Source organism: Dasypus novemcinctus, chromosome 25 (genome assembly GCF_030445035.2).
Source record: "Dasypus novemcinctus isolate mDasNov1 chromosome 25, mDasNov1.1.hap2, whole genome shotgun sequence".
Lineage (NCBI taxonomy): Eukaryota > Metazoa > Chordata > Mammalia > Cingulata > Dasypodidae > Dasypus > Dasypus novemcinctus.
In genome coordinates, this window is record NC_080697.1 from 49,516,654 (window position 1) to 49,538,456 (window position 21,803).

The window sequence follows — 21,803 nt, forward strand, 5'->3', positions numbered from 1 at the left end:
ACTTCGAAGCGGAAAAAGCTCAAAAGTCTGACCAATTTTCAATTTTGTGGCCATATGTTATTGCTTTCATTGTTTTCCGCTTGTTTTAGTGCGTCATTTTTTGCCCCCTAGATAAGCCAGTGAAAGGAAGCGCTGCGCAGGTTGCCAGAGCCGCTCTGAGGGCTTAATGGAAAATGCCCCAGCAACGCTCAGAGGAGGCAGGGCGGGTTAAGGCAGAGGGAGCTCGGCTACCCCGTGCCTCCCTTTTCTGCTCAAACTTACCTACACCCGGGGAGTCAGCGCCACTCCCGTTTGGCCTGGCTTTGGATGTTTGTAAGACGCAGGTTAATGACCAGGCTCCCTGAATGATTTGTCCTGGGACTGACAGGTGCCTAGTGAGCACCTGTTCCTTTCTTCACGTAGTTCTCTGTCTGTGGTCACATACCTGCCATCTCCAGCGGACAGTGCGGACTCCTGAAATCTTCTCAGTATGACCACAGTCACCTGGCGCCTGCTAGAGCAGGCTGCGCAACCCTAAGCTCCACTCTGCTCCACGTCTCCCCCAGCCTCACGCTCAGAAGCCCTCCTCAGGGGCAGCAGTCCTCGAGAGAGGCAGTGATGAGGATTTAGGGAGGAGTAGTGACGTCTGGGATGGATTTTCCAGGGCCTGCCTATGACCTGACGTTCTGTGAGGTCAGGGATACCTCGCTGGTGCTGCTCTGGAAAGCCCCCGTGTACTCCGGCAGCAGTCCCATTTCCGGATACTTCGTGGATTATAAGGAACAGGATTCGGGAGAATGGCACACCGTCCGTGAAGCGACAACTGCCAATCGTTACTTAAAGGTGAGGGTTCACTCTTTCATGGTTGAGAGTGGTTTTGATGCCCGGAGCAAACAAGCACCCTGTCCCGAGGTGAGCCCCTCCAGACAGATATCCTCAGCTTTGGTGACGACCGTGGGAGCAGCGCCGACGCCCCTCAGGGGAGCAAGCAGGACGGGGGTGCCATGCCCCCTGGTTGGCGATTGTAGCGCACTCCCCACGAGTTCCCCCAGATGGCCATCAGCTGGCTTGAGCAGGGCTTTCCTTTCTTGGTCTCGCCAAGTTGTCATGTTACTTTGCAGGAAACTCTCCCGGCCTGCCCCTTTCCCTTTCCATGCAGCAGCCTAACAGCTGTAACAGCTGTAACAGTACCACTGCAGACTTGCGGGTCTGTGCTTCCTGCCAGGAGTATTCATATTAGATTAAGTCCTTCCATGTTAAGCCCCAGATTTAATTTTTTAAAACTTTCTTAAACTCATATAATTAGATAAAGATATCTATTTGATACACACATACTTACACGTACTTACACAGAGGCAGACACACTGCTGTGATGCATCTGGCAAAATTATAACTTGTAAACTGTTTTATTCTCTCTTTTTCTGAATATTTCATTCTCAGCACCTACAGTTTACCAGTCACTGGGTCGTGTGTGAGCTCAGAGGCCCATATGCTCTGGCTAGTTTGCCTAAGAACAAGCCCTAGATCTCGAAGAATCTATTCAAATAAATTAATTAGAAACTTAGTGAAATATAATATTTATCTTTATGCTATATATTGCAATATACAAAACCTATATGTGTATAAGAAGAGGCGATTTAATTTTGATGTGGCCAAAGAATGGAATATTTTGTGCAATTCAAACATCACACTTAAAATAATATTTAGTCATCAAGCACATATGTTAAATATTAAATTTGGGTTACAAATTATTCAATATGATTTCACTTCTGCTTTAAAGCATGCAGAGAAAAAAAGAATGAGAGAATATATAAAAATTTTAGCAAATTTGTTTATGCCCAGAAAGTGAGATTATGTGCAATTGTTATCTTCCCCCCACCCCCGATTTTCTAGGTTAGTTCGTATAGCTTACCAACTAAAAAAAAAAAAGTTATGTTTGAAAAAAGTTATCTTCAGAATAAAAAGTGAAAAAGAACAAAGTTGTCTTTGTTTAATGTATATGCATGTATCCTTTTCTCTGCCCTTTCAAGGTCAGTGACCTACACCAAGGTAAAACCTATGTCTTCCGAGTCCGAGCAGTAAATGCAAGTGGGGTGGGAAAGCCCTCAGACACCTCCGAGCCAGTGCTTGTCGAGGCTAGACCAGGTAAGATTTTGCCTCTTAGCTCTTAAGAGCAATTTTTTTCTGAACGGCAAACATTCGAAAGAAGGATATGCATTTCCATATGTATGCGTGGATGGACGGATGGATAAATGAATATCCTGTCATCTTTTTAAAAGGATTTGTATTGGCAAATGAAATTAATTCCATATTTCAAGCTCTGCACGTGCTTTAAAGCCCCTGTATGAGGAGTAGAGCACAGTAGAACGTCTTCCATGCTTGGCAGTAAAAAGTAATGTGCAAGAATGAAGGTGATCTTTTATATTACTGCTGAGCTTTGATCAGAAAATTATGAAGCGGTTGCTAATTTTCTTGGTTGCAAGTCAGAGAAACTCACTTGAAGCGAACTTAAAAGGGGAAGTATTTATAAAGGCTAAGGGGACGCTCACAGGGTGCCTGGGAAAGCTGTGTGCTTGGGTCTCAGACGGAGACGGCACCAGGAATTGTAAAGTCCCATTTTCTTTCTCTCCCATTTCTCCTTCACCCAGATTTTGCTTTGTTTGGTTTATTCTACTGCCTGACTTTCTGCTTTTCCAAGTACTTTACCACCCTAGAGTGTCACGGTCAGAGGCTGAGATGTGTCTCATCCAACTGCTAATCTCTAAGAAACAGCATCTAACTGGCCTCTACTGAGCCAGGTATCCCCCTTGGTCAAAAACTAGCAAACAAAGACTCCCCACTCCCCAAACACAAACCAACAGAAAACAACTGCACTGAAAAGAAGGAGCTTTGTGTGGACTAAATCAAGCAGGGTGAACAGGGCTGCTCGAGACTCGCTCGTACGTGTGGGCCAGAGGGTTTAGATCCTAGGGACAGCTAATTATGGCCTGTGTAGTCAGACCCAAACTGTTTTGAGAGTGGATTGGAAACGGGGCATTTGATATAAAATAAGCCTCTGCCATACTCTCCCCAAGAAAATAATTCAAAGAGCACCTCACTCTTCATGTCATATCTTGCCATGCAGGCACAAAGGAAATCAGCGCCGGTGTAGATGAAGAAGGCAACATCTACCTCAGCTTTGACTGCCAAGAAGTGACAGATGCCTCTCACTTCACTTGGTGTAAATCCTACGAGGAGATTGCAGATGCCGAGAAGTTTAATATCGAAACTGTGGGAGATCAGTAAGTCATAACTTTAGGCTGGTGATAGTAAACTTTTAAAAACTCTGACAAACAAGCAATTAACTGTCAGTAACTCTTCTTCCTTTTTAGTTCAAAACTGTACTTTAAGAATCCAGATAAACAGGATCTAGGGACTTACTCTGTTTCTGTAAGTGATACGGATGGAGTGTCCTCCAGTTTTGTTTTGGATGAAGAAGGTAATTTGTTAATATGCCCACTTCTTTGCTTTTGTAACACTCTCAAAGATTGACCCGACAATACTGAAAAGGCATATTTATTTGGGAAAAGGGTGTGTCTTTGTGGGAGGCTGAGGTTGGGGGTTGTAATTAAGCCTAAAAAATCACCTTAGAAATAAAGCAAACTCAAGCGTTTATATGAAAGCCACTCAACAATTCATCTCGGGGCCAGGGCACATTGCTTCTATATTCTTAAACTTGTTCTTGCTTTTAGTAACATTTTAAGAGTTTGACAAACAGGAAGTCGTATAAGAGCAAATAAATCAATAAAATTATTGAGAGATATACAAATGAATAGTCCCTCCCCTTCCCACATTGAGTAATCTAGATGATAAAAAATGTAATTTTTTTGCATGTGGAAAAACAGTAATTTTTAACTACCATAGTCAAACCTGTCGATCTTTTACAAATAAAAGCCAGCAGAAAGAAATGTGGAAAGTCTGTTTAGCATGACCCAGGGGAAAGCAATAGATTGTTTTAGGTAGGTCCACAGATTTGCATTCACAAGGCAAATGAGAATGCCACACAAAGCTGATACTTTATATTATCCAGGAGTATATTTATTTGCGTCCATTCCTTCTCTACCATACCTCTAGGTCAGAGACTGCCTTACAAGTTTATAAAATGAGTAGTCAGTGATGTGGAATGAACTGGGTAGGCAGTGGACAGAAACCCTACATCTCTGGGGTTTCTTTGGGTCTTTAAGGCTCTTCATTCTTGAGAGCCCTCTATTAAAATGCACAAGCTGGGAGCAGATGCAGCTCAGTGGTTGAGCGCCTGCTTCCCATGTACGAGGTCCCGGGTTCAATCCCCAGTACTTCCTAAAACACACACGCAAGCCTCTTAAGCATTATAAGCCAATACCTTTGTTATGGATTGGCATCTACGAGGACCACAGGCTGAGCGTGTGGATCTGGGGGAAGCTGAGCCAGGATGGGAGGAGGGGTGTGAACAGATGGTGGGAGGCGGCCAGAGACACACTGATGGCTGCACAGGTGCGCAGGTCTGGCTCAGACATTAGGTAAAGTTGGGTAAGCTCATGCAAATTTCACAGTTTGCAGCAAGAGGACACACACAGGGACAAGAATGCGGGTGGAATCCACTAGCAGATTTTAAAGTGGCCTTCTCTGATCCTAGCCTAGTGGTGGTGTTCAAAGGACTTTTTAGTCATACAACTCCTTAAAGAATTTTGGAAAGCTAAGTGCTCTGTGTCCTTTTTAAGTTGGGATACAATATTTGCACCTTAATTTGAAATAGTTGTAATGGATGATATTGCCAGCCTATTTTATATTATATGTAGACTTTAAAATACTTTAGGCAAAACCTGGGAACTGCAGATTTGCTCATTCAGCTTATGAAATGTCCACCACAAGACCTTGTTGGGAAGGGCAGTCCAGGTTATCAGAGCAATCACCCAAACTGAGTTTAATTTCTGTCAGGAAAAGCCTGACCTCATTTTTCATGCCCATACATGCTTATACACATCCCCATGATTGCCATCTCATTTCTGGTCATCATCTAATTTTAAGAAGAAGGGAAGGACAGAAGAAAAGGAAGGAAGAAAAGAGAGAAGGAGGGAAAGGGAGAGGGAAAGCGAGAGAAAAGGAAATAGGGAAAGAAGTGAAGAAATGGCTTTGAGCATCAGTTTTTCTTAAGTTGCTCTCATGGAACTCTCTTAGGAGCAATGCATTCTGGTTTTTAGACTCACAACAGTGCAACATAGTGAGAGGGATGTACATTTTTCTGTAGTAAAATTGAAGGAGATCTCTTTTTCCCCAAACAAAACATTTATTTTTCCCTCTTTAACATTTTGAGGAAACCACACACATCAGAAGCATTAAAGTACGGTACAAAACGTTTTTTCTGAACTAGTCTATCTTAAGTTGCTAGCTGGATACCCCTTCCCCTGAAAGATGTTGGTGGGTATTTCCTCCAAACAAGGACGTTCTTCTACATAGCCACAATACAACCAATAAATCAGGAAATTACATTGATACATTACGACCATCTAATTTGCAGACCCTGTTCAAGTTTTGCCAGTAGTCCCAATGATGCCCCATAGAGCAAAAGGGTCTAATCTAGACTCGTGAACTGCACGTAGTGTTCACGTATCTTTAGTACCTTTCAATCTTCCCTTGACTTCCATGACACTGACACTTATTTTGTAGAGTGTTCCTCAGTGGGGTTTAGGATTCAAGTCCAGCGTTTTTAGCAGAACCGTCACAGAAGTGATGCTACCTTCTCCTCATTGCATCCCCTCAGCTTGTCCTTTCACTGTTTATGATCACATAGGCCACATGATAAAGGCAGTATCTGCCAGGCTTCCGTGCTTTGACTACTTTTTCTATGCCTTAAATTTAAAGTAACAAACTACAAAGAGCAGTGAGATAGTCTCTAAAGGTTTGACCTAACCCTCTCTGGAATGAAACTGCACACAGCCAGGCAGTCTTTCAGTTAAATTCTGACTTGGAAAGCCCCTCCCACCCCCACCCCAGGAACTGGTGACCGCAAATGGGCAACTGAGTGCAAGAGCTCAGAGGGGCCTGAAGCAGCCCATTTAAAAAAATTATGGAAGCATATCACTTCTACATGAATATACATAAAGAAGAAGTGTATAGTAATAGTTCTGAACTTACAAAACAAACATGTAACATCATACAGGGTTCACAACATGTATTATACGCTTCTTGTTTATGTTTGATCATATATAAATGATATAAAAATAATAATAGAGTAGGTTAGGGGAAAATATTTTGGTTAGTAGTAATATTTTGAGGATGCTCTTTAATCATTAGTTAAAAATTTTTAACAACTCTCTGTTGTTAGTAGGGTGAAGCAGCCCATTTTTTAGAAGGGGAGAAAACTCAGCAGACCACAGTGCATTCTTAGGCAGACCAGGTTTAGGAACGAATCCTGTGGAATTTGCAGATCTAGGAATGGATCTCCTTAAATCTGTCCTCTGTAAAGTCTTCCTATATTCCAGGAATATACCTGATCCCATCTCCCCACCTCTAACGCCACTGTCCTAATTTGTCCTAAACTGTTCCATTTGCAAGCAGGCTATTTAAATGGTGACGATCTTAGTTGAAGACAAATACTAATTGATTGAAGAAAATATTCAAGGTTTAAAGGAGCCTACCTATTCTTTTCTTTAATCGTTCAGAGTTTTTTCATATCCCCAAATTAAATTTCTAGGATGTGGAATCTCTGATGTTGTTTAGATTTTGCTGCTGTTTACAAACTTCTGAAAGTACAGGCAAAAATCAATTAAAATATTTTTCTTAATTTTAGAGTTTGAACGTTTGATGGCACTGAGCAACGAAATAAAAAATCCCAGTAAGTAAGCCAATAATCCTGAATGTACACTTACTAAGTGGGTATGATCATGTTCACTAACATTGGGAGCTCTTGAAAGAACAACTTTGGGATAAAGTTGATCTAGATTTATGTGCCCGCTTACAGGCTTGTAGCCTATTCATTTAAAACAAATATGAGCTTATACTGTCACTTGTAGAACTTTCCAGTGCATAGGGAGTGTTTTGAGTTTTGGGTTTAGTATAGATGTTCCTAATCTAAGAGAGATGTCTGTCAAATGAAATCTTCAATCATTGAATTAGATTAAATACAGAAAGAAGACATATGTGAAAAGTCATTGAGTACATAAAGCTAGATTGTGCATGAACACACACAGAGCTCACCCAGCATGAGGCTTGAAATGCAACAACCGGTCAACCAGGGTTTTATATTTTTATTTTTGCTTTTCATAATCCAATTCAATTCTCCAGGGTTTTACATTTTCAAAAAATTTAATAACTGGGATTGATATTTTTCTATAATATGCGGCTATTCTTTCTCAAAAGGATTCATGCATTATTAACTTGCGATTTCTTTTCTTCCTGTAGCAATTCCTCTGAAATCAGAATTAGCTTATGAGATTTTTGATAAGGGCCAGGTTCGTTTCTGGCTCCAGGCCGAGCACTTATCACCAGATGCCAGCTATAGATTTATTATTAATGATAAAGAAGTCTCTGATGGTGAGGTAAGTTCATGTGTGAATAATCTCCAGCTTCGGATTGAGCCAAATTTTACTTTGGTAGGTCAGTTACTTAAAGTCAGTATTCGGTGTTGCTTTTCATCCCGTTTTGAGCCGTAAAAATTGGGGTGTGGAAGGGTGACGAGATGAACGATAAAAAGGTTGATTCTTGCAATGTTCAGAAATTTGGTCTGGGTTAGATAAGAGATTGGGAGTCTTTAAATCCAAGCCTTTTTGAATTAGAAATGACAAACTGTGTTTTAGAGACTTTGAGCTTGGCTTTGTGAAAAGGTAACATGGGAGAACATATCCTCTGTGAGTAATTTCATTTATTGTTGATAATAGTTTTGCAGGCATGTATTTTTCTCTCTTTTGAGCAATACCTTCCCTCCATCCCCCCAATGACACCTTTCTCTGTAAGACATTGGCTGGGAAAGGAGTCTCTGCAACTTCTCTAACCATTTAGGCTGCTGTCTGCGTATGGCAGATCTGACCAAGAGAGAAGTAGAATTGTTACAAGTGCATATTTTTGCCACGATATGCTTCTGCCCTTGTTCTACTTTTAATTGTATGAAGTGAATCTTAAGATATTACAGGTACTCCTTGGTTGCCTTTGTAATATTTGAGAAAACATTGATTATGTTCAGATATATTTCCTAGCACACCTGGGAACCCAGGTAAGGGGCAATCTATTTAATGGCGTTTTCTTTACTGTTCATCGTGGGGCTGGAAACTAAATTCCACCTTGTTTACCTCCTCTGCCCTCTTTCCTCTCAATAACCAATGTAGTGTCATTGATATATACATCGATCCCATTAAGTCCTAAATACCCATTCATTTTCTCACTCCACAAATACTTGTTGAATGTGTGAGTTGCATAAACCCCTTGTGCCTGTGGGCAGGCTGTTGTATCATTTCTCTTAGCAGGTTTGCTTCATTTCTAGTCCAGTGCTTTTTGTCAGATAGATATTTAGTAAAGCTTGGTTGAATCCATGAAGGTCTATCAGGCAGAAATTTGGTAGGAACAAAGATCCTATGATTTTTCTTATCCAGTCTATCTTTCCCATGGGAATAATGACACTTCTTTAACCATCCTACCCATGCGCAGTTGGCTAATAAATAGAAAGAATGTAGTTTCTTCCTGACTACAAAAAAAGTCAGTGGTGTCTATGGCACTGTGTGATCAAAGTAATTGGAGAAGTTTTCTTTGGACAGAGAACATGCTATGAAATGAAATGGAAGTTAGCATAATTGCACTTTATTTGCAGAACATCTTTTGATTAAAATTTCCTACCTGCTGTATAGAGCTTGCTTTAAAAACCGATGTCATTGCTACATGGCTAATCTTCTAGAATATGGCTGCACTATTTCACTTCTTTAATTAGTAATCCACAGGTGACTTTTACATTTGGAGATTGATGCTATTTTGTGAAAGTCACATAAAAGCCTGTATTTATGGCACCCATAAAGTCATTGAACTTCATCTTGCTGCATAATGGCAATAGCAAGAAGCCTAATTATTTTCTAAAACCTGCCCAGATACTGCAGTGCAGGAGCTGAGGATATGGAAAAGGCTCTTGTATTGTTAAGAATCTGGTGGGGGGAGACATTCCTTTTCATTCCTTAAACCGGATTACAGTAAATTCACAACTTACGGATGTTTGAAGTGACTGTAATGTCATACAAATAAGAGCAGTTCATCTTTCTAATCGCATTGAATTTTGCTCTCAATATTCAAATGTAAATATTCAGCACTATAAAGAAATTCATGGAGCAAGGAGAGTGTACATTAGTACAACTCTCACCTTCCTGTTCTTGTCGACATTACCTCTAAGAACCACGTGGGTCTCCAGGGTAAGGCACAAAACGTCTCTATTGGGCTTCCTGTAATTGATATAATTTCCTAAAATTATCTGTCTCTCTTATAAAACTTACTTGAGGTCATACTTTCCCATTCGTTTCTCTATCTCTCTATCATTTTAGGTATACCAATTTCCTGTGCCAGTTTCCCATTTCGAAAAAATTGAAATGATCTTATGAAAGAACATAGTGTGTGATTTCCATATTTGAAATATTATTGTCATTTCTAATTGTGAAAGTGAGTTTTCATTTTTACCAGAAACCAAAGCCTGGGACAAGAGACCTTCATTCACTTAAAATTGGAAAGTCACATTTGATCACACAGACTCTTGGAGCATCACAATTAACTTTTGGGTGTCAGGGTATACGTTTTCCTTTTCTGGTGGCTGGGCAGCACATAGGGTACAAATCTTTTGTTGATTGTCTGCCACAGCCAACAACCCAGTAGGTACAGAAACGTAAAGCAATAAATATTGCCACCATGGAGTTTGTTATAGACTGGAAGAAAAAAATCAATTAGGAAATGATATAGAAAACTATAGAATTATGGATATGTTGAAACGGTACAGTAAATGCTATAAATAGACAGAGGCCTTGAATGTGTCAAAGCAGAATTTAGAAATGACACTGAGGGAGAAAACCTTGAGAACTTAGAGATGATGCCGAGGGACATAAGCCCTGAGCAAGCTTGCTGTTTTGCTGATATTGCTATTTCATGCTCTCTTGTGATATACTAGCATTTGGAATATCAATGTATGTGTAACTTCAAACAGAAAGAAGAACATTGTAATAATAGACACACATGATATATCAGAAAAGGACTGCTTTTTTTTCTGGATAAAGTTATAAATTTTCTGTCAGTTACCTAAAGATAGAAATTATTAATATCCCTAATTGCAGCTTCTGAGTAAGGATGATAAAAAGTGTGCAGTTTCTAAAGGGATGATGGAGTTTCCTTGCGGTAATCCTACTTTAATTGCTGCTCACCACTGATTATTTTTATTCTGTGCTGTTCCCTGCTCATCTTTCTCCAAGGGCCTCCTACTTTCATGTGTAAGATCAGTATGCAGGTTTCGAAGTAGTTGAAATTCCAGCTAGACAGAATGAATGCCTGCAGGAAATTTCAATAGCAAAGTTATCACTCTATTGTTAATTCTGCACATGGGAAAGTTCTTTTGTGATTTCCTGAGGAATATAACCGAAGGGAACCCGGAGTCGTGGTGTCCTCTGTGTTATCCTTTCCCTGCATTATCATTGCCTTTAAGATGAGTCATTTATTTGGATGTGGTCACTGTAATATCTTCAAGACCCCTGTTTAATTTCAGGTATTGTATTATCCAAGGGTGTTATAAAATGTAATCCATTAGTGACCGTAAAACATATCAGTATCTCTTAGCTCATCACGAATTATGGGAGGGCAGAGCCTGGAAGGTTGGGTGGTTCTGCATGGGCTGGGCAGCGCCGAGAAGGTTTTCTGATAGCCAGTGCTGCCAGGCAGGAGAGCTGCAGTAGCCTGGGCATAGCCAGTCACGGTGGTGGTCGTGGGCAGGGGGATGGCATGGGTCCTGAAGGAAGGGAAGTAGCAAAAGCAGAGAATGGTTAGTTTCACCTGAAAACTGATAAAAAACACAACTTTTCCAAGAAGATGTCCCAGGTTTTAGAACTGGAAAGTTTTCTGGCTCCCTGACCAGCCTTTGGGGAATCTGACCTATAACTGCCTCTTCTCTAGTACTTAAAATCTCTCTCTGCCTCCTATTATAATTACTCGTGCACATTTTGTTTCTTCCCTATAAGACTGTAAATTCCCAAGGTCGATTCACCTGTTTGTTTTCAATAGAGTCGCAGGCTTACATATTGAAGTAGCTGCTCGATAATACACACTAAATGAATGAAGGCCAGCGCATGATTTGTTACTGGAAAATAACAGGGCAAAGATGCAAGGAATGAGAATGTCCCTAATGAAAACTTTGCTCAACGTCAATCAATAGTATCAGGAGACTGAATGACAGACACAAAATGAGCTAAGCTTTCACAGATTGACTTTCTCATTAATAATTCCACCAACATTTATTCAGTTTTTATTACCTCCCAGGCACTATGTTAGGCACAATATGAGGTTGCAGAGATGAGTAAGACACAGTCCTTGCCCTCAAGGACTCATCATCTAGCAAGATAGATGACAAAGAGACACTTAAATCCGGTGGATGATGGCTCCCCAAAGGGAGGCAGGGAATGCTAGCATGGAATAGGGAAGAACACCTAATCCAATTCTAACAGCATCAGGAAAGTCTTCCTTGTACCAATTATGAGGAAACAGTGGCTATTATTCGTGTAAAAGGTCTATGGTGAGAGAGGGAGAGGGATAGTCCTAGCTGGGGGAAATGTGTGCAAAGGCTCAGAAATGAGAGGAAGCATATTCAGGGAATTGTCAGGCACTGGGGTCTCCAAAACATAAGGTACTCTTGAAGAGTAGAAGGGAAGGTAGACCAGATGTTCTGTAACCTATGCCAGATTCAATCGTTTTAATAAAGCCATAAAAATAACAAGACTTATTTGAGGTTGTTTCTATAATTTCATTAAATAAGCTTTCTGAATCATTGAAATATTGGGCAGAAATCCTGAAGCTTGGGGTTGTCAAAGTCATCAGGAGCAGGGATAAAAATGGTTGTGAAGATCGTTTTAGTGTTACTCTCTAAATGTGGCTTAGTAATCAGCTTGTGATATATTATAAGGCACATCATTTTATTTTCTACCATGTGTCTTAATTATTTTACACTAGATGCCTGTTCTTGGGGGAATGTGTAGAGTTTCTGCTGGGAATATGCCATGAGCTACCCATGCTTTTGGGTGCATCCCAATTATAGGGCTTGATCGTTGTGAATAAAAAGTTGTCACCTTTACTTATCTTTGGTTCACCAAGAGGTTTAGTTGATAAAATTTCATTTCTTTGTGTGTCATAATCCCTTAAGATCTAATAGTCGATGTACCTATTAAATGTTGATGTATAAAGCTAGAAGAAGGAATTTCACAGTACAATTCTGTATTTTTCTTATTGCTTTCAGAAACACAAAATTAAATGCGATAAATCAACAGGCATTATTGAGATGGTAATGGATCGATTTACAGAAGATAATGAAGGCACCTACACTGTGCAGATTCATGATGGGAAAGCCAAAAATCAATCTTCTCTGGTTCTTATTGGAGATGGTATACTATATTGAATATTTCCATATGTCCATAAAAGATAACTCAAAAACATTCCTTTGACTAGAGAGAACCAAACATAACCCATAACATTTTTTCTTTAAATATTGAATTTAGCATTCAAGGCTGTCCTAGATGAGGCTGAATTTCAAAGAAAAGAATTTCTCAGGAAACAGGGTAAGTCTCTGAGTTGCACCCCCACCACTAGCATGAAACGAAGACTTATGATTTAAATATTTATTTAAAGCAGATCCTACATGATGACAACTGACTCTAAATGACTTTAAATAGTCAAGAAATTAGACCGTATTTAGCAGTAGAAATTTGGATTCTTTTCTGTTCTTAGCTCTTTACATTTGTTTGTCAGTATTTTTTCCTTCTACCTTTAAAAGTCTCTGGATCTATTATTTCATGCTCTTATTTCCTGTTATCAGCCTACTCAAGGAACTGCTCAGTCTTATCAGGCTCTGTGATAGGCTGGTAACTAGTCTCTTTTATAGACCGCTAGGAGATAAATCTTTCCAAATACTTGTTTCTTTAAGGTATTCCTTTGCCTAAAAAAATGTTACTAATTCCCTGTGGATGGCTAGATGCATTTAGATTCTTCTTTCTGACTTCTAAGGCTTTCCATAATCTGGATCCACCCTGTTTAATCAAATTTTTTTTCCCACCATGCCCCGATAAAACTTTCTGGGTGAGTCAGATCAATTTCGTTAACTTCCTCCCTTTCATCTTGCCCATTCCGTATCTCCGCACACTTGTCACTCTGCAATGCTCTTCCATGGCCCCTTTTCAAATTTAGTCACCATTCAAAGTCCTCAGTGGATCTACTCTTCTCCCTGTAGCTTTCCCTGACTGAGGACTCCCCTACCCATTCCTTGCATCTCTGCAGACCTTTAGCATGCTTTATCGAAGACACTGATTTGGGAGTTTAATATTATCTTTAGCTCCTGAGGACTGGGGTTACCTGCTGTGTATCTTTTGTAGCAGCCATAAAACTTTTTACTGCCCTGAACATGTTGCAGACACTCAGTACTTACCAACAGATGTTACAGAAACTGGCATTACAACCAGGTGGTGATAAAGGCCTCAATCTCAAATGTCCAGATGGATTTTGACAATTTTGAGAAAAAAAAAAGAATAATGAATGGGGGTGGGTAGTTTGAGGGCATTAGTCAGCGTTGAAAGGTAAAGAGGGTAGTTGAAGTTATTCCAATTGCCAGACTTTTTTGTTTCCTACTAAAAATTACATGAAAAGTTTTAAGGAATCTATTTCGAATATATTGTTTTAAAAATACGTATTAAATGGATTCAAAGGAAACTGGATAGATTTTTAAATCTCAAATATTACCCAAGGGTATAATTTTTTTAAAAAGATTTATTTATTTCTCTCTTCTCCTCCCCTCCCCCCCGTTGTCTGTTCTCTGTGTCTATTTGCTGTGTCTTCTTCGTCCGCTTCTGTTGTCAGCGGCACGGGAATCTGTGTTTCTTTTTGTTGTGTCAGCTTTCCATGTATGGACAGGCTGCATTTTCTTTGGCGCTGGGCGGCTCTCCTTACAGGGGGCACTCCTTGCACGTGGGGCTCCCCTACGTGGGGGACACCCCTGCGTGGCAAGGCACTCCTTGTGCGCATCAGCACTGTGCATGGGCCAGCTCCACACGGGTCAAGGAGGCCCGGGGTTTGAACTGCAGACCTACCATGTGGTAGATGGACGCCCTAACCACTGGGCCAAGTCCACCGCCCATGGATATAATTTTTGAAAATTTAAAAATTAGATTCCTAGGCTACTTGAAAAAAATTAGACTATGGGTTATGACAAATAAAATGAAAACATTATTTTTATTGTTTTTAATTATTTTTAAGTTTTAAAAGTCAAGTATTTTATTTTACTCACTTCCACATTATGAATTTACCAACTTTGTGGAATGTATTGATATGAAAGAAATCAATAAATACTTTAAAAATCTGCTATGTATTATTGTGTTGACTGGGATAATGGTGTTATTTGTACATGGCTTACTTCTACATTTATTTTAACTAAAAATGATGGATAGTTTTGAAAAACATATATAAGTCCATCTTTGATTTTGAATGCTGTATAAATAAAATATGTGTTCAGGAAATTACTAGATTAAACTGCTTTTTCTTTATCTCATCTCTATTAATTTCCCCCACTTTTAGAGGTTTGATATACTACACTGTTGAATATTCAGTTAGGCATATTTCTTTGAGAAAGAAAATATAATGTTTTCAATAGTCTTCTTTCTAAAGAGCAATAGATATAGATGCTAGCAAGGAGAGACCAGACAGTACGCTCCTACTAGGAGATACAGAGTCCTGTGATGAATCAGTATTACACACGTGTTGACATTCTTTCAGAGCCCTAAAAATTAGTTATCTTGGTTTCATACTGCACAGCTATTTTCTTCTGGCAAAAATGCATATATATAAAAGATATATATATATATATATATATATATATATATATATTTATATGCACACATATATTCATTTTTGTGTTTTTTTTTTTTACTGAATAAACAAACTCTTGTTTCTCCCTTAGGTCCCCATTTTGCTGAGTATTTGCACTGGGATGTTACAGATGAATGTGAGGTTCGACTTATTTGTAAGGTGAGAATCACTTCTGATATGAATACAGTAAGAAGCTCATGCTTGTGACTATTAATAGAGACATTTCGGGAAAGTAACTTTAGCCAAACCATCTTAGTATGATGAGATGTATTGAATTAGATGTGAGTGAACTCAGCAACTTTTGGGTCTTGTGGATTTTTTAGTGCTTAGACTTTTATGGTCTGTCTTTGCTTCTTCATGAAAAGGTTACAGGTTGTGGCCTGCAAAAGAAGATCCAAGTAGGTATTTAATAGATAATATTTACCTAAAATTTTAATGAGTGAGTGTAGAAGAAAGCATGAAGTGACCAAATTCATCTGGTAATTTTCTTTATGCTCTTATTAAGATTTTATTAAGAAATAAAAAGTATGATTTGGGAATAAAATGCTTCTTAAGGTTTGTTCTAACAATTCAGTGATAAAATAGGTTTTATTTACTACTAAATAGAAAAAAATCCTGCATTTTTGGACAAAAAATTGTTTAATGAGGCCCAGCTATTTGACGATTACTGTAATATTTAAGGTATTGCAGCGAAAAAAAATCATGATACATTATTTTATCCTCAACCTACCTATACTCTAATGGAAAAACAGGAAAATAAACAGATCATTTCAATAAAGAGATGGCTCGAGCTGAGTACTGGATGATGAGTAATAATTATATAGGTAAATAGGGGTAAAAAGCCTCTTCTGGGAAGACCCAATAGCATGTACAAAGAAACAACTGTGAAACAGCTGTGTGGGAACTAGAGGCCAGGTTATTAGAGCATACATCATGAGGCTGGTGAAGGTGGGGGCTAGATATGGAGGGCATTTATATCATGAAAAAGAGACTGACTGACAGTCTGAAGACAGCAGGGGACCATTGAGGGGTGTTAAGAAGGAGAATGTCCACTCTGGTGCTCTTCAAATGTAGACAAGACTAGAGGTTGCAAGATCAGAATGAAATTATTTCAATAGTCTCATTGAGAGATGATAAGAACTTGAACAAGGACAGCAGTACTAGACATAGAGAATAGGGGATACATCTGAGAAATACTTAGGAGTTAAAACCCACAGGAACTGGCCAGTAATGAGATGTGAGAGAGTAGGAAATTACCTTGAAGATCCTCAGATTGCTGTCATGGTGGACTGGGTGGTCGTGTGAAGTTAATGAAAATGTGCATGAAGGGGAGAGGACCAAGTTTTAGGGGGTTGAGGATAAATTCAGCTTTGCAGTTATTACATTTGTTCTATCTGTAGAACTGACACTAAGATATAATCAGCTCGCAATGGGTACAGGAGCCTGGCACTCAATGAAAAATGTCAAACTGTGATAAATAGATTTATGTGGTATCAGACAATATGTGGTGATAATCACACAAGTGGATCAGATTGCCAAAGGAGGGAATTTAGAGACATAAAAATAATGAGAAAAATTGTAGAATTCTGGAAAATATCAGATTATCAGAATAGAACAGGAAAGAAGCTTAGGAATTATTAAGGAAAACAGAAGTAATAGGAGAATCAACAACAAAAATGACTTGTTGAGATTTAGGACAGTATATTTCAGGGAATCAAATATTACAAAGTTAAATGATACAAGGGCTAAGTTATCACCCTAAATTTGTCTGTTTAGGCTATTTCCTATCACTAGTTAGTGGCATAATAGAGAGAGAATCTAAATTGCAGTGGACTGATAAAATAAAAGATAAATGAGCCCATTCTACTCTTTAGATGCGTAGGTGGGTAGCAAAGGAGAGAGGGATTGAGTGAGGTTTTCTCTCCTCAGTGTACAGATGGGAGGGACTCAGTCACATTTATAGGCTAAGGAGAAAGAAACAGAAGACCAGTTAAGAGGGAAGGCAGAGGAGGTAGTGCGGCTGAGTGAAGAAGCAGAGTCTTGGAGGAGGTGAAAATAGACAGGCTCATGAGCCTGAGAAGAGCTGGAAAGCAGGTCTGTCCCATGAGGACCAGTTCCTCCTGAAGTACTAAATAGGGGAGCAAGAAAAAAGAAGAAGAGCAAATGGAATATGTGTCAGCACATCCTTCCTGATTTCATTCACTTTTCAGGCAAGAGTTAGGGGATAGTGAGGATGAGGGAGAGGGGCTGCATGTGGGTGATTGGAGAGGGGGTGGTGATCAGTTGCTAGGGGAAATATGAAAGGGTTCTTGTTAGTAAGAATTAAAGGAAGTTTTGAATGGATCTGCTGACTAACAGACATTGGTGAGAATTGGTAGGGTGCAAATCTGTGCATTTGTATTGGTTTTCCAGATACACTTAGGGATCCTCATATGAGACTGGAACTTGTGAATTTTGGGATGGATTCAGGTTTGGGGATTTGCTAGTGTATGTGGGAGAAGGAAACATGTACTGGGTACTTTGCCTATTGTCTCATTATGGTTCAATTAATCATCAAGTTAAGTTGAAAAGGAAAGTAAGTGAGGCCAGGACATAAATTGAGAAGAAACAGAAGTAAGTCTTGGAAGTCTCTTTTAGGTAAAAGAACTCATGCACAAGAGCCAGAGAGATGAGAAGGGTGAAATTAGGAGGCCATTGTTGTTCAGTGGGACCCTGGAATGTAAACTTGTTGATGATGGTGTCAGATGTCATAGAGAGGAAGATGGTGCTCAACGTGCAGAAATCTGCACTGATGGTGAGGACGTCTTGAAGATGGCTGAGCTGAAAGTGGTGACATTTGAAGAAAGGGGTTTTATGTGAGAGTATAGTAAGTATAATGACTTAGAGGCAGGAGGATGCTTAATGCACCCTCAGTAATTTCAAGGTTACTTCTTGAAATCTTTATGATTAAATTAATCTTTGTATCTATTCTAGTTATTGTTAGTGTTGGTGATTAATTTGTGATTAGATTTTCTATAGGTACATCTCTTTTTAGTGATAACTATGACTGAAATTGTGACATTTAACATGCTCAAGTTTGTTATAAATTTATTTTAGAAAAAACTCTAGATTTTTTTTGTAGTGGGTTCCTTTTACTAATATGTTTGACAGGAAGACTCAGATAAAAACATTTAAAAAAGAAAAAGGTTCATTTGCAAAGAAGTTGTCAGGCAGAAAGACTTTAGATGGGTTGACTCCACAAATGAAAGAAAATTGGTATTTAAAGAGGGACAAAATTGTCACAAGATTACTAAGGATAGTAATCCTTTGTCCATTTAAAAACAGCACTTTTTCTCAAATGATTACATATACAAAAATGATATATATCCTCAAATTTTTAGACATAACCACAAAAAATTGTTTATTAGATATTTAGTAACTTCAGGGATATGGGCCAGATATTATTTATTTTAGAGACCAGAAACAGGCAGGCTGTTAAATTTGGTTTCTTCTTCTTTTTTTCTGACCAAGAGACATTAAGTGCATGTTTACTCACAATGGTGGCAGGGAGAAATAGGATTTCTGTTTCTACATATGCTATGATAGCATTTTAGTGGTATAGAACCATCTATAAATATTTAAAAATATTTTAAGTTCCCTCACTGACACGGTTCATAAATCTTTAAACACAGATATTGGAGGAAATATAAAAATATCATGTGATATTTGAATATTTTGCAATTTAATGTACTTGATTTGCATACATGCAGTCCCTGTCAATCCAGAGATGCTGTGATACACTGTTCTACATAGATTTTCATTTAATGATACTTTGGTACAATGTGTCTTTTTAAAATTTTATGTACATGAAAGTGTACCAGGAGAAAAACTGTGAGGACACACTTATAACTTTATAGAAAACCACCTTTTAAAGAAATAATGAGAGAAATCTCAATCATGTTCTCAGTCTTGTTCTCAAACAGAAAAATCAGGTGTTCTTAACAGAAGAAAATCTGTGAACATAATCTGTGTAGAGCAGAAGTGGCAAATTAGTGCACGCACTTAGAAAGTATGAGTTAGGATGGGACATATCATGCCTAAGGTGCCATCTTGTTACGATATTTTCTAGATATTTATGTTAACTTTAGATGCCCAGATTTTAAAGAGTGGTAGAGAGAAGTTGAAGAGGGATTAGAAAAGACATAAATGAGCTATTTAGGGGGATAAGAAACCCCCATCTACGGGACAAATAAATTAATTAAAGACATTTGTCTTAAAGAGCAGAGATTGAAAGTCATTTGGAAAGTTTTTTTTTTTTATTTAGAGGTCAAGGACCAATAATTTAAAATATCTTTGAAGAAGAAAGTATGAGGAAATAGTATTGAATTGTGGTAAGAGACAGCGAGGGAAGACTTCCAGAATGGATTGGTACTAGAAATGGTGACCAAAGAAGATTTTTAAATATTAAGAAAATCATCTGCTAGAATTTAGAAAGAAGATCCCTTTTTCTAGTCAAATGAGATACAATCCATCCATTCATTTAATATACATTTATTGAATGTCTTCTTGGTGTCAGGCATCCTGCCATGCACTGAGGGTATAAACAGGCAAAACTCCCTATTTCATGGAGATTACATCCTAGTTTTGTCATTAATTGTGCCAATTGACAGCCAACATGGAAATTGTAAAATATGTTGCACTGCTATACTATCAGAGCTCATCTCACACTCTAATTATCTGTAACTTTTTTTGTAATTGACATCACTTTTGTTGCATCCATGTGGGATCTGAGTCCAGAATTTTCTATCTTATAAAATCTAGTCTGAATGTGATAGCCAGGTCCTGAGCCTCAACAGACTCCAGCACCTACAATATGATGTATTGGACTTACCACACTCAGCTAAGATGGAGTTGAAGAAGGACAACCACCACACCATGGAGCCTAGAGTGATTACAACTGAAAGTGGGAGGATTGCATCCAACATCCATGTGGAATCTGAGCCTCCTCTTGACATAGAGGTGCAATGGACACAACCAATCCGATGTCCACATAGAAGAGGTGGCATTGGATTGGGAAAAGTGGACATGGTGGCTGATGGGTATGGGGAAAGGCAGGAAGAGATGAGAGGTGGAGGCGTCTTTGGGACATGGAGCTGCCCTGGATGGTGCTTCAGAGGCAATCACCGGACATTGTAAATCCTCACAGGGCCCACTGGATGGAATGGAGGAGAGTATGGGCCATGATGTGGACCATTGACTATGAGGTGCAGAGGTGCCCAAAGATGTACTTACCAAATCCAATGGATGTGTCATGATGATGGGAACGAGTGTTGCTGGGGGGGGGGGGGGGGGGGGGGGAGAGGTGGGGTGGGGGGGGTGGGGTTGAATGGGACCTCACATATATATTTTTAATGTAATATTACAAAATCAATAAAAAAAAATAAAAAAAAAAAAACTAGTCTGTTCAGTATGCTCCATTCCTGTGAATCAGAATTCTTACTCATACTTGGAAGTCTGCAAAGTTTAGTTTCTGATGTAAACTTGTGTCAGAGATTGAATTGTGAGGGATATCAGTAAAGCCAAGTCTTCCTTCAATGTGTTAGTTTTCTATGGTTTCTACAGCATAAAGCCAGAAATTGTGTGACTTAAAACAGTAGAGATCCATTCTCTCACACTTCTAGGATCCAAAATCAAGGTGTCGGCAGGGTTGGTTCTTTGTGGGGGCTCTGAGAGAATCTGTTCCATGCGTCTCTAGTGGTTGTGGGCAATCCTTGATGTTTCTTGACTTAAAGTTATATAGCTCTAGACTCTGTCTAGGACCCACAAGCTGTTCACTTCTTTGTGTGTCTGTGTGCCAAATTTCCCTCTTTTGATAATGCCAGCCATTGTATTAGGGCAAGTCCTGATCCAGTATGAGCTTGAGAATAGCTGTAAAGATCCTCTTTCCAAACAAGACCACAGTCACAGGTACTGGCGATTAGGACTTGAACATGTATTTGGAGGAATACAATTCAATATCCACACTGGGCTTTTTTATGTTAAGGTTTTATTCCCTCTCTGTAGTTTATAGTCTGAAATGTCAGAGTGTCAAAAGAACAGTCACTAAACATTTTATAGACCTCTGAGAGTATTCTATATTATTTATAAATCTCAAAATATATTGCTTATGACTTGTCTTTATTATTGACATTTCATATAAACCAAAAGTTCTTTATATCATCTAATTTCATGGGCTAGGAAAATGAGAAATCATTGTCCTTTGGTATGCAACTGTGAGGGCTTAATTATTTTGGAAGCTGAAACTTAGTAAAGTATTTTTCATTATTAGGAGTGACAGCTTTTCCATAAGGCTTTGTCTGAGAGTATGTCTGTAATAAAAATGAGAGTTTCTTTTTCAGATCTGTGATTTAATTCCTAATAGGCTTTTCCTTGTGAGCCAGAGTGATTCACATACTAAACTTATGATTTCGATCTTGTAGGTTGCAAACACCAAGAGAGAGACAGTTTTCAAATGGCTAAAGGATGATGCTCTGCATGAAACTGAAAAACTGCCTGATCTGGAGAAGGGAGTGTGTGAGCTGCTTATACCAAAGGTATAATATATTAAATAAAACAAGATATAAGCAAAACATAAATATTTCTTTCCAATAACTCATACATTCTGCAGTAGCTTCCATTTTGCATCCTGAATTTCCAAAGTTTGCAAAAAGTGTATTTGCATTTATTTTATTTTATGTCATGGTATTGTTTTTACATAA

At 38.8% G+C, this 21,803-nt stretch overlaps 1 protein-coding gene across 2 annotated transcripts in view; it reads left to right on the plus strand.

Annotated features, from left to right (window-relative positions):
• Nucleotides 1–21,803, plus strand: part of MYOM2 (myomesin 2) — a 116,589-nt gene that overhangs the window by 63,238 nt on the left and 31,548 nt on the right. For both annotated transcript variants that reach the window (XM_058288016.2, XM_023586067.3), the window contains exons 20-29: nt 644–822; nt 2,010–2,124; nt 3,104–3,260; nt 3,351–3,457; nt 6,788–6,832; nt 7,399–7,535; nt 12,452–12,596; nt 12,711–12,770; nt 15,158–15,225; nt 21,525–21,638. In XM_058288016.2, the coding sequence (XP_058143999.1) occupies nt 644–822; nt 2,010–2,124; nt 3,104–3,260; nt 3,351–3,457; nt 6,788–6,832; nt 7,399–7,535; nt 12,452–12,596; nt 12,711–12,770; nt 15,158–15,225; nt 21,525–21,638 (1,127 nt within the window). The remainder of the gene's footprint in view (nt 1–643; nt 823–2,009; nt 2,125–3,103; nt 3,261–3,350; nt 3,458–6,787; nt 6,833–7,398; nt 7,536–12,451; nt 12,597–12,710; nt 12,771–15,157; nt 15,226–21,524; nt 21,639–21,803) is intronic.